The sequence below is a fragment of the Mya arenaria genome, chromosome 10, assembly GCF_026914265.1.
Source record: "Mya arenaria isolate MELC-2E11 chromosome 10, ASM2691426v1".
Taxonomy (NCBI): Eukaryota; Metazoa; Mollusca; class Bivalvia; order Myida; family Myidae; genus Mya; species Mya arenaria.
This window is the reverse complement of record NC_069131.1, coordinates 7,108,222-7,122,123: the sequence shown is the minus strand read 5'-3', so window position 1 is coordinate 7,122,123 and position 13,902 is coordinate 7,108,222. Positions and strand designations below refer to the sequence as shown.

The 13,902-nt window shown below is 34.0% G+C and overlaps 1 protein-coding gene across 1 annotated transcript in view; it reads left to right on the top strand.

The window, feature by feature from the left end:
* LOC128206368 (uncharacterized protein C8orf34 homolog) overlaps positions 1 to 12,167 on the top strand; it is a 29,505-nt gene extending 17,338 nt beyond the window's left edge. The window contains exons 7-18 of the mRNA XM_052908764.1: positions 11 to 141; positions 808 to 959; positions 1,440 to 1,507; positions 3,628 to 3,674; positions 5,723 to 5,760; positions 6,586 to 6,645; positions 6,942 to 7,030; positions 7,913 to 7,989; positions 9,549 to 9,684; positions 9,935 to 10,088; positions 10,478 to 10,510; positions 11,278 to 12,167. Coding sequence (XP_052764724.1) covers positions 11 to 141; positions 808 to 959; positions 1,440 to 1,507; positions 3,628 to 3,674; positions 5,723 to 5,760; positions 6,586 to 6,645; positions 6,942 to 7,030; positions 7,913 to 7,989; positions 9,549 to 9,684; positions 9,935 to 10,088; positions 10,478 to 10,510; positions 11,278 to 11,285 — 993 coding nt within the window. The 3' untranslated portion in view covers positions 11,286 to 12,167. The remainder of the gene's footprint in view (positions 1 to 10; positions 142 to 807; positions 960 to 1,439; positions 1,508 to 3,627; positions 3,675 to 5,722; positions 5,761 to 6,585; positions 6,646 to 6,941; positions 7,031 to 7,912; positions 7,990 to 9,548; positions 9,685 to 9,934; positions 10,089 to 10,477; positions 10,511 to 11,277) is intronic.
* Positions 12,168 to 13,902: the final 1,735 nt, after the last annotated feature.

The following is a 13,902-nucleotide window of genomic DNA, read 5'->3' as shown; positions in this document are numbered from 1 at the left end:
ACCCTTCCAGGACAGTGAGGACCCTAACTACCGTAGCCGTGGTTACTCAGGCCCCCGTTGTCAAAGGGATGAGGATGACCCACTGGCAGGGGAGATAATGCTGGCCAAAGAAGAGGAGTCAGGGGAGGAAACTACAGCAAGGTAGAGTTAAGGCTGAGTTAGGGTTCTTGATTAGCAGATTTGTTTTGTAAAATTTTATATATTAAAGATATTGCTGAAACAGGTGGCTGCTTGGTCAGAACATTCTGTTAGTAAACAATGTTGTTAAAGTAATAGTGTGCGAAATTAACAGTTTTTTTTAAGATAGCCAAGATAGCCTGATAGGCAATGAAATCATGGATTGTGATGATTAAAAAATTTGGGGATCATATATATCATATAATTGTTTGTTTCACTGTAAGATAGTATTACATTTCACCTAGTGAGCAGCAAAAGTATGAAATATTCACTTCCGGTGTTCACATTATTAGGTATAACATATTGCATATAACAAAGATTTCTCATTTCATTTTAATATTTGGCTAAAAAGGATATAAAATGACAAATGAAAGATAATTGTAGTTTTTCAGGTAAGTGCCCCAAATTGAATACAAAACTGAAAAGTAACGTCATGTTGGAAAAAGATGTCACTGAAATTGTGTCCCAAAACTGATCATTAATTTGGAAGTGGTAGTGTGCTATAATTCCAAAACAATGAATGGAATCAAATTGATATTTCATTGTTTAAAAACAGTGAAATATCATTTTCATTTAACTGATAAATCTCTATAAACCACCGGAAAGCATAAATGCATATGTTTATTTCAGCACTACTAAATCCAAGGGATCTAAACTAGAGGCTGAAAAACACCGTCAAGACCTGGAGAAGTTTCTTCAGGAATCAGATCAGAGATCGGTCGACTCCGGGTTTGACGGTGAAAGGCAGGATCAGGAACAGGATGATGCAATTGAACTCCTTGGTAAGATAGGAAATATTTTCATGGAATATTGTTTTGTACTCAGTGTTTTCAAAATTGTTCAATAGGTAATGAATAAAGATTATGGAAATTAGGAATAAATCGCGATGAAGCACTTTTTCTAGATCTGAATCCATCTTGGTATTTACTCTTTTTTTTTGACAACCAATAGCACCACAGAAATTAAGACACCTAGAATTGTAAAAAACTTGGATAACTTGTTCAAATTTGGAAGATTTGATTGGTTAAAGAAATTATTTGATATATATTGGCCAATCAATTAACATTTTGTCTGTCTTTGACCAAATCAAAGAATGAAACAGCTTCATATTATTAACGGCTGCAGGTGCTCTTATTTTCTGTTGTGGTAATGGTTGTCTTAAAAGAGTAGTTAACAAGATGGCTTTTTTGATATTTATAAAAAAACTTATATGAAATGTTGTTTTTTTCACTCTGTGTAACATTTTAATCCTGTTGTTTCAGAGGACCCTGAAGATCTGATGAGAGAGGGGGTCACCAACATCCCCAAGTCTGGATACAAGCTCAGCAAGGTATGTCTACAATGCAATTGGCAAATAAAGGTGGGCTGATGTATCGCCTCTCACACAGTCATAATGTCTATGGTTGGGTGTGACTCAGTATCTTGGCATTGCTATAATTATTGTAATGTTTGTGCATTAACAACAAAGTGAAATTGGCCCAAATAAATATGAGGTGACGTTTTGCCTCTCACCCAATCATAATCAAAGGATGGATGTGTGACCGTACCAAAGCGTTGCTATAATTATTGTAGAGTTTCCTCAATAACTAAAAATTGAAATTTGTGAAAAAAGTTGAAGTGTATTGCCTCTCACACAAAAACAATGTCAAGGGTTGGATGTGACTCTGTGTTGAGGCATTGCTGTAATTATTGTAGAGTTTGCGGAATAACAACACATGGGTTTTGTTAGTGGACCTCTTATGCGATACAAGTTTATCACAAGAAATCAACCCAAGCTTGGTCCTTTAAAGCTGCACTATCACAGATTGAACGTTTTGACAACTTTTTTATTTTTAACCAGGTTTTCAACGAAAACCGGGTTATTAGAATGAGGTTGTCGTTGGGCGGGCGGGCGGATGGGCGGGCGTCAAACATTGGTTTCTGTTCAATAACTTTAGTTAGCATTGGCAGATATTGATGAAACTTGGTGTGTAGGTAGCTTATGAGAAGAGCTAGCTTGGGATTGCTTTTGAGGGGGGTGGGGCTAAGGTCAAGGTCGCCTGTTACTAAAAATAGAAAAATGGTTTCTGCCCAATAACTTTAGTTAGGATTGATAGATATTGACGAAAGTTGGTGTGTAGGTAGCTTATGTGTAGGGCTAGCTTGGGATTGCTATTGAGGGGGGAGGGGCTAAGGTCAAGGTCACTGTAACTTAAAATAGAAAAATGGTTTCTGCCCAATAACTTTAGTTAGCATTGACCGATATTGATGAAACTTGGTGTGTAAGTTGCTTATGTGAAGAGCTAGCTTGGGATTGTTTTTGAGTGGGGAGGGGCTACGGTCAAGGTCACTGTTTTTTAAAATAGAAAAATGGTCACGGTCACTGTTACTTAAAATAGAAAAATGGTTTCTGCCCAATAACTTAAGTTAGCATTGACAAATATTGATGAAACTTGGTGTGTAGGTAGCTTTAGTACAGAGCTAGCTTGGGATTGCTTTTGAGGTGGGTGGGGCTAAGGTCAAGGTCGCCTTTTACTAAAAATAGAAAAATGGTTTCTGCCCAATAACATACGTTAGCATTGATAGATATTGATGAAACTTAGTGTGTAGGTAGCTTATGTGAAGAGCTAGCTTGGGATTGCTTTTGAGGGGGGTGGAGCTAAGGTCAAGGTCACTGTTACTAAAAATAGAAAAATGGTTTCTGCCCAATAACTTTAGTTAGGATTGATAGATATTGACGAAACTTTGTGTGTAGGTACTAGTAGCTTATGTGAAGAGCAAGCTTGGAATTTCTTTTGAGGGGGTGGGGTCAAGGTCACTGTTACTAAAAATAGAAAAATGGTTTCTGCCCAATAACTTTAGTTAGCATTGATAGATATTGATGAAACTTAGAGCGAAGGTAGCTTATGTGAAGAGCTAGCTTGGGAGGTGGGGTCAAGGTCACTGTTCCTAAAAATAGAAAAATGTTTTTCTGCCCAATAACTTAGTTAGAATTGATGGATAGTGATGAATCTTAGTGTGAATATAGCTTATATGAAGCTGCAGATTGAACTTGCTCATACAACAAATTAATTGGCTATAATTTCTGATGGCCCATACCAAAAACCTGGTTTCGTCGCATTGTGGTGCTTTTAGTTTGTCTTGGAACGAGCCAATTTTTGCAAAAATCCATGGAAACCAGTTATATACGACTGCTGACAAAAAATTAGGTCGCAGATTTTTATATTTAAGTTCAAAGATTGATGTTTTATGCATTTTTCTTAAACCGTTAGTAACGGTTTAAGCCATAAACATAAATCATTAATTTTCGAACAGAAATATAAAAATCTATGATCTGCTTTTTTGTCATCTGTGATTTCAGTGGGGAAATATGTTTGAGAGGGAAGATGTTGCCATGAAAATGTAAAAACCTGACATATTGCAAAGTACTGTCTGTGTTTTTGCAACTCTGATTTTACTGAATGTTTTTAGATTCTGCGAGAAAGGAAGGAAGAGACAAATGTGAAGCTCAACATCAAGTAAGCTTGCATTTTACTTCTCCTACAATTATTCAGGCTCTTTAATAAGCTTTAAATTCACATTTCAACACTTTCAATGCTGTTTTTCAAAGTGCTCACTTCCAAAAAGGTCTAGGAAACCACAAATGGGTATAATTATATAAGATAATAATAGAATGGTGATCTGGTATCATACAAGCATAATTATAACTTCTCTTTCATTTACATAGTTGTTAACTTTTAAAGGTGAAATACTTTTTGATGTGCGCATACATGTATATAAATCAATTACCCCTGATACAGGTCAATGTCTCAAATTTTGTTAAGAATGCTGCAGATCGTATTATCCTTGAAAGTTCCAGAGAAATACAGATTTGAAATGATGGCGTTAATAACGTGAATAATTTTAACAAAGCTCTGAACAATCCGGCCATGTACGTCAAAAATATTAAGACTAATTTTTAAGGCTTGTATTGTTGATGACACTGATACTAATAACATAAATTTTGACTCTTAAACCCTGAAGTTGTTATCTAAAATGCCAAATGACAATAAAGGAGAATTATTACGCTTGTATGATAGCTGTTATCTTTAACAAAGTTCTGAACATTCGACCATATTAGTTGTAGCATAAATAATTAAATATGTATTTTTTTCTGAATTATAAATGTGTTTCATGTTCATTTGAGCAATACAGTTGTTATGATATTCATTTTATATATTATATTATTGTTATAGTTTTGGGGACACAAGTAAGTGTAGAATCATGCTTTATACTTTAGTGATATGGTTTTACAAATGTCAATGGAGGAAAATTTGCTTTTGTTTTGGAAAGTCATTACTATCATTAACTGTTCATATTAATGGTCATAATTTGAATAATATTACTTACGATCTACTTAATTTTTATGCATAGTAACTGTTAGATTTTGATAGCAAAACTGGTAAAAAAAAACTTTTTTAACATTTAAAAAAAATAGTTTTCTTCCATTGTCATAGTTACATAGCACCTGTTCCAACCATCAAAGACTGTCTGTATAGTAGTGTGTATTTCTTGTGACCTTCCAAAAGGAATTAAGGCATTACATTGTAAGTAATAGTTAAGCATATAAGGTAAAATCTTAATGATTACGACAGATGGAGCAAGCCCTTCTTATTCAATAAGATTGTACCTAATATGTTCTAGATGTCTTAGATTGTAGCCTGTTAACTGCAGATCAGGAACCAATTTATGACATCAATGTCTGTTAAGCTGTAAAATGATGAATCTTAACGATAAATTATTGAAGACTAATGGGCCATTTCATTGGCTGGAAATGTAGGTTAGAATCTAATATTTCATTGGAGCTAAGTACTAATGAAAACTTAATATGTTTTTAAATGGGGCTGTTTTTGAAAGAAGGTCCATATATTCTTATATATAAGGCTTCCTTTGATGGTTGTAACCAACTGTTCAGTGTATTCATGTCTGAGATTTTGGCATTTATATTTCAAAAATGGTTCTACCCATTGTATTATAGTAACCCTGGAGTTTGTATTATTGGAATCGCTTTCCTGACACAACATGCATTAACACTGAAGAGTGTTTGTGCAGTGACTTTTTAAATTCTAAGGGACAGCGGCCTGAGAAATACATGTGTAATTCATTATGATTGGGATCCATTATCCAGAAGCCATAAATATTGGTTTTAAACATGGCCCTTTTAGTTGTGTTTAAAGAAGCTTGAAGACGTAAATGATATGGATGCCAAATTCTCAGATTATTGAACTGTTTTCTCAGGTTTGCTTTGAGGTTGGTTTGTTTGATACAATGTGCAAGTTATTTGGAAGTTTATAAATATCCAATAGTTTTAGAATGCCTTTTTAAAAAAGACATTATGATTGAGTAAGATGAAGACATTTGTTTTCCAACTTAGATTACATTAACATTCATTTAAGGTGAAAGTTGCAAGTTTTGGACAAACCAACCCCTGTCGATTTTTACAGTTTTCAGCACTAGTTCTTACCCCACCCACTCACTGTAACATGTTGTACTGGTACTCATCCTAGTTTACACATGCTTTTTTCAGTCTTTTTTCTGGTAGTGAAACTCCATATAATAGAAGTGGTAAGTGTAACCTTTACAGGTGACGGTACCATTGTTTAATTAAGGTCATTTGGATGCCAGGTGACCCCATATGATTTTGGTATCACATGAAAGGAACTGTTGCATTCTGATATTAATTATATGTTAAAGAAATGATGGAAAATGTGTTATCGGTTAGCGCACTCGCTTCTCACCAAGGCGACCCGGGTTTGATTTCCAGCCTGTGCGCATGTGAGTTTGGTTAGTGGTCACCAAGCCGGACAAGTGGGTTTTCTCCGGGTTCTCCGGTTCCCCCACAACACAAGACCACACTCACGCGCAACATCGTGCCAACAAGAGTGATTAATAGAAGTTTCAATTGCTTGTTTCACAATCGTTGTAAAATTAAATATGTTTAAACTAAACTATTGCATTGCATTATTCGTCCTTTGTTTCATCTCAAATCTGATATGAAATGACTTTGAAATCATTGAAGGACAAAAATGCTTTTACCAAATTCTTTTACTACACACACACCCCTTTCAAAAGATGCGCAAATAGGGTGGGGTCACCAGACTTTCATTTTTCACATAGCAAACCATCAGTCTTTATTGCGTGATCTGTTTGATTCAGACAAAACTTTGATGTGGTATTCCTTATAATATATCATTGGTTAGGTGTGTAGTTTTGTACAATGTTCAGTGAATTAAGTTCTTTATAATTTGCATTCCTTTTCTGAATTTCTTTTACATGTATTGATTAAGTACAAAATATCTGTAGTCTTCAAGATAATTTATTCTATAATCATTGTGTACAAAGTTTAATAATATTTGTTCCACCAGCTTTTCATATCTCCCTGTATTGCAGCTCAACCCCGTGGCTTTACTGAAGATTACTACGAGTCTGACCTAGAACGTCCACCTACAGGTACAAGCCCACTTTGTTGTATACAACTGATCTATTATTTTCCGACCTGTCAATTTTTTTTACCTCTTATCAATTTAATATATCCCCTGCGTGTCTCTCTGTTACATTCGGAATACTTTGTCTGGTGTCATTGTCTGTGGCGTCGGCATCACATTTTCATTTACGATCAATAACTGTTTTTCAAACTTGATTTGCAAATAGGTGATGGTCAGTTAATAAATATTAGTTTTGTGGTCTGACAGTAGTTCAAAAGTCAGTCTTTTTTAATGTGATTTTTACCTTATTTGATATTTCAGGGATGTCAATGCAGTCCAACAGATATTCCCAGTTCTCACCAGACGAAACTGACGAGGAATTTGAAAGCGTTTCACAAGTTGTTGGCCCTGTAAGTCATACAAGCTTAATAACTTGCTTTACTACTTTCATACAAAGGCAGACAAAAAACAAATGTACACATAACACAAGTTCAACGCAACACTAAAAACTTTCCCTTATGCAGAAATTGGCTTATTAGCACTTCTAAGTGTATTTTATAAAAGAGCATCAACTCATGGAATATTTTGTTTTTTATTAATATTTTCTATTCAAGTCCAGTAACAATATAGTGTTTTGGGTCAGGATGGTTTTGCAAACATGTTAAAGAAATATTTTGAAAATATTGGGGTCAACTATGTTGTTACTTAGATACAAGTTTAGTTTCAAGTTACAATTTTATTTCGAAGAACCCAGTTCATGATAACATGACAGCATGAGTATATGTAACTATTGATTGCAAAATAATACCATATTGTATCATTAATGTCATTTTTTATTATTAAGACACAATAGATTATTTCAAATGGTGTTGAAACTTGATTGTCATTGTCAGCATTGGTTATATTTTGTTTTATATTTTCAATAACATTTTCAATATCAAATTCTAAGCCATTTTTTTTTCTTGATTCTGTTTTTTTTCTTTCAGTTCATTCTATTCATATAATAATGCCATTGTTGGCTGTTCTAGTAGAAAAAGTCAATTTAATGTCATTGCCCTGGTTGTAGTGCCACACTTAAACCTTGGCCATGACTCAAATTTTTTCAAGATATTCAAATGAAACTTGGAACAAATGTTGCTAGAGACACTGCGTATCCATTATATAATGGCCCGTAACTCTGACTTCTAAAGTAGTTGACTATGCCCCTTTTCAACTGAAATAGCAACAAGAGACGGTAGGGTTTTGTTTGTGACACTGTTGTTCAGTCTGTGAGAGTTTAATTATGTTTACAGAGGGCGCCAGTATGGTCAGTGCCAGACTCTGATGGGGAAACTCAGCGACAGGACGTTCCAACACGGAAACAAAGACAGTAGGAATTTAGCCATATATTGGACAATGGTTGTGTACCATATTGATTTTGACTGTGTACCACCTTTTAATGCTCCGCTGATGTGGCAATGTTTTGTCAAAGCATTGCTGTGGTCATTGTCAACATTCACTGTTGTCCTGGAAACCTTCCTATTAGCCATAAGTCAAAATTTATCAAGATATTCTAATGAAACTGAAAAAAAAAACTTTTTCTGCACAAGCTGTGAAATGCATGACTTGTTGATTAACATTTTGAACTCCAAGTTCACAAGTTTATTCATCAAAATTCATATTTCTACTACATAACAAAAAGAGCATTATATCGTATATATATATAGACGCAATGCCAACATTATACAGACACTTTACTGACACATAATATATACAGTCAAATAAATAATTACTATTGGACAGGGCTTTTTCTATAGTACCCACGGGTCCGACTATCGGACCCATTCCCAAAGCAAAATATAAGATATTTTTCCCAATCTTCAGAAAAAAATCCCAATCCAAATTTTTTTTTTTTTTTTTAGAAATTCACCTGTACTGGTTCATTTTCAACATTCTATTAAATTATATGATGTGAAGTTTTTTTGGTAATTGAACTCAGAAATCATTGATTTTCATCACAATCAGAAATCTAAAATATGAAATATTATCTGTCATGATTTATTGCAATATCCCAAGGATTGATATTTCAGCAATTGTGGGTCTTTTAAAAGGAAAATAAACTAATATTAAATCATTTCCTAATTCACAGGAGACTAGACAGCTTTTTCTTTTAACTGTGAAATTTCCTAATTTCGGCATTTTCACGACGCAAAATTTCCCAAAATGTATAGGGTCTTTTTCCCAAAATGGACAGAAAAAGCCCTGTTGGAGGAGTACATTAAAGCTGCACTCTCACAGACTTACCATTTTTACAACTTTTTTTATTTTTTGTCTTGGAAAGAGCAAATTTTTGCGTTAATATCTGCCAATCAATGATAAAAGATTGCTGACAAAAAATCAGATCGTAGATTTTCATATTTCCGTTCGAAAATTCATGTTTTATGGCTTAAACCGTTACTAATGGTTTAAGATAAATGCATAAAACATCAATTTTTGGACTTAAATATAAAAATCTGCGATCTAATTTTTTGTCAGCAGTCTTATATAGCTGGCTTCCATGAATTTTCACAAAAATTGGCTCGTTCTAAGACAAAAAATAAAAAAGTTGTCAAAACGTTCAATCTGTGAGAGTGCAGCTTTAAGTTACATTTTTCAAACTTAATTTATCAATAACAAATTCAGAAATTTACATAATTTTATGAAATAGATATTGTTATCATAAGGTTTATTCTGTAAAATATCTATGGAAAGAGTTTGATATTAATTTAATCATCTTTCAACATTGGATAATTCTTTTTCGATATTCAGCAAAATAGCTTGATTCAAGTACAGAGTGAAATGTATCAGCATTTTTATAACATCGTTCACATTTTCTTTTAAACAGCATTACATATTTGCTCAATAGTTTTTAATATCAATAGATTATTTACATTGGTTATTTCTCTTCAGGGGCAAGCTGAGCTCCACCGTCCCGGTGCGTTTTGATGAAAGCGTGGGCAAAAACTCCCCGCCAGATGAAAACATTTTCCTGCAGGGTGAAAGCAAAACCTGGGCCCCAGGGAGCCAGAGACCACCTATTGTACCGGTATGTGTAATGAGAGGTGTAATGAGAGATAACCCTTGTTACTGGTATCTTCAATTTAATTATCTGTTATATCCATAGTAAATATTCCCACCATAAGCTAACATTTTCCTTCAGGATGGCATCAAAATGTTGCCCTATGGCAGCCAAAGGCCACTGAGCATACGGGTAGGTTGCAGTGGCTGGTATAGCGATAGTCATGGGCCTTAGGCCGCTTGAGCACTTTTGGTTTTATCTGATTTATCTGTTTAAGGTCCGAGGGTCCTCCCCAACAACTGCTGTAAGAGACTCGGCAAGAGACACTATGAGAGACTCTGTGAGGTCGTTGAAGTCCCAGGATGACACAAAGTATGGCTGGAACATTCCTGACGGCACTGAGGTTTCCGCTGTCACAGACTGGACGGATGGTGAGATTTTCTTCATTCAGTTTGTTTAGGCATTGTAGAAAAAATATTCATTGATGTTTTACTTTTGCTGAATAATAATTCTTAAATATTTGTGATGATGTGATGGTCATAATATGCAGATGTCAATATAACTGTTTTTTTTAGATTTCAATAAATTAGAAATACTGATTGTATTGCATAAGGCTAAAATAAAAAGGTGCACCTTTTTTTTTCAATAGTTTGTCTATAATGTCAGTTTTCAATTTTAACTGTACTTTATTTTATGTTAAAGATGTAGACACTTTAAGTGGTGTGAACATTTAAATGTGATATTTTTTTTTTTCAATATTAACAAATATTATAGATAAAATTGTTTGATAAAGGCTTACACAGTAGCTTGTTACTTTCAGCCACAAGTGCAAGACCCGATCAAGGGCCTAAAGGTCAGTACAATAAGCATGGTTCATGGCTTGTATTATACTCATTTTTCCATATTGGCGTTTATGGAACTCAAATAATCACCATCCATCTGTCCTTCCTTTTGTCCGTCAAAATCTTGTGAGGGATTAATTAAAACTCCTGATGGGATTTCAATGCAACTTGAAACATAGACAGAGGATAAGTGGAATGCTCAAGAACCACAGATGAAGCTTCAATTAATGCTGAATTATTTCCTCCTTTTACTTCTACAGTATGCATTTATAAGAAAGCTGCTTGTCCGGTCCATAAGAATGGAAAGAATTCAAATGAAACTTGAATATTATATAACATATACAGAAAGCAATAAGAGCAAGTGCAGTACACATTTAATCTTACCTTCCATATTTACTAAATTATCTCCCCTTTACAATATATTTGTAATTATGGGTGCAAACACACACCTGTGTCTGGAGAATAACTTCAAACTCCTGTTTGGATTATACATACATTTGGCAATATTCATATTAGTCCAGTGTGGAAGAACCACTACCCTTCCATCAATTTGCTTAATTATATTTAACTTTGACGTTTACCGTATGCAATAATATGGAAGTTGGTTTAAAAATCTACTAAATTATCTTCCCTTTACCATATGTATTTTTGAGACAATAAAACAAGTATGGAGAAATCTTTTGTGTCAGAAACTACACTATGATTGTAAATACATGTAATTGATTAAAAATGTGTTTACATGTATGTTTACTTATCAGTGTCCTGTATTTTTTTTCAGCCTATTAAGAAGAGCCATGTTGATCTGGAAGATCTGCAATTTCCTATCTTGATGTACCACATTCCGTCCATGTGTTTTTGTCTGTATACTGTATTTATTTATATTGCAACTCATATGTGCATATGATTGTAGCTGGAAGGTTTATGATCTAGGACTTTATATTTTAGATTCTTTAATTTATTAAGTAAATTAGCCAATGGGTGACATAGTTTTTATATTCAATGTAATTATTACTTTTGGTCATTGTTTATACATTTATGTATAATTTTAAGGCCACAATTGAAAAGTTGCATATTGGTTTGCATATTTTGGTAGGTCAGTTGGATGATTGGGTCTTTGTCAGCTCAATATCTAAGAAGGGTTTGATTTTAGGACAGTAGACTTGACCAGTAGATGACCTCCATAATGTTGCTTTTTATGTCAGTAGGTAAAAGGTCACAGTCAACAGTCTTAGGAAAACTTTGTCCGTAAAATAATTTGAGAATGGTTTGACCTAGAACCAATAAACCTGAGTGGAAGATATGACCCCTTTTTGAGTTGGGCTGTCAGTTTATAATTGGTCAAGTTCACAGTCAAAAGACTCCTAAAAACTTTGAATCGCAGTTTGAAGGTTGAAATGTTTATCTTCACTTTAATAAAAGATTGTACAACCATTAATTATTATTGCATTTCTTATCAAAGTACATTTATTTCCTTGTCCACATGTTTTTGACAACGCAGCGCTGAAAGGGCATAATATTTAACAAACGTTTTTGGTTATATAAAATTAAGGGAACTTTGAATTATTGTTTACTTTTTAAGATGATATATATCTTCATCTCATTGATTGAGATTTCATTGCTGTATTATGAAATATATACATATCATTGAATAAAAGTAGGTCATCTTTATTTATCCTTGTTGTTGTCTCCAGATTTTTCATTAAATCTCAGGTTATTTGTAAAATAGTTCAAGATATACCTTTGTTGACGTTAAGTTTTGACTTCAAACCTCATATACATGTCACAGTACTGATACCTACACATGTGGCAAGGAGTTGTGTTAGCGGTCAGGTAGGTCCGTCGGTAGAGCACTCGCCCTGATAGAGAGGGGTCCCGTGTTCGAGTCCCTGTCTGGCATGCACACTTCTCACCCTGTGACATACACATATATCTCCTTATTGAGAAGTGCCGCGCACAGGAACCATAACTCTGGCTACAGCATTTGTTGAGCAATCTATTGCTCTTTGATAATCTTCATAATTGTTTTTAGTCCAGATCATAACTTTAAGTGTATGAGTTTTTTTAGTTCAAACTTCATATACAGATAAATCCTATTGATGAGAAGAGCAGTGCTCTGGAACTTTAACTCTGGGTGCAGTATCTTTGAGTTATTGCCCTTTGTTGATTTTCATATTTATCTTTTGTCTGGAGCATAAGGTGAAGTCTTTGAGACATTTCCTTCAATCTTCTTTTACAGATATATCTGATTTAGGATATGTGTAGTGCACAAGAACCATTACGCTGGGTGCAGTATTTTCTAGTAAATATACATTGTTTATTTGTTATCCTTTGTTGTAAGGCGAAGTTGATACTTTTCTTAATTTGGTGGGGGATACGGCAGTCTGTGACTGCTCTTGTACTGTTGTTCATATTCTGGCTAGACTAGGGCCAGTATTCAATATTTAACTTATCCTTATCCTTAGACATGCCTCAGTGATTCCATTCAGCCTATTGGTCAGCTAAATATACAGGCCAATCAAAACACTTAGTTTCTAATCTTAAATTTAAGTTTAATCTAAGTTGCTTATTGAATACGGCCCCTGATCAAATTTCAGTTTAAACATTATATAGTTCATGAAAATAAATTGAAACAACGCATATTGTACATCAATCATTGAAAGGATTAAGGAGATAGCTGAAAGCTAGCATTACCTCTCTCCTTTCAATAAATAGTGTTTACAATTATATGCAAAACAGAGTTATCTTACTTGATTAATTAAGTAGGCTGGATAGCTGGGAACAAATGTCTAAAGTTTCAATGAGATTCATGATGTATTATCTGAGATATTGACTTAAATGTGGTTACATGCAAAACCTTAATATCCAGAATTTAAGTCAAATAATTTGGTTATTCAAGAAGGTTCGATTGTTGAGTACCATTGTGTAAAATCTCAATGCAAAATATCAAGTAGTTGCTTAAATATTAATATACATGTGCTTACAAGCGAAACCTCAACCATAATTTCTTATTCAAAAAACAAAGGCCAGTAATTTGCATTATATAATCTAAGTAGTGTTATCTTACTTCATTCTTACTTAATTACATAGGCTGGAATGTTTGGAACACATATTGAAAGTTTCAATGCAATGCATGCTATCTTTGCTGAGATAATGACTTAAAGGTGCTTACATGCAAACCTTAACCAAGGTGTGACACTGACACCACCATCGACGCTAGGGTGAGCAGTATAGCTCTCCTTATTCTTCAAATAGTCAAAAATGGTGTAGTTCGAACATGACAAGCATTCTTAACTTTCCTTCATTAAGAATTTGCAGATAAAAAGTTATCATTCTTAAATTATCCAGTTCATGCCGATCAGTTCATATAGAAATCCATATTAAGCGACTTTGACATAGAGATACG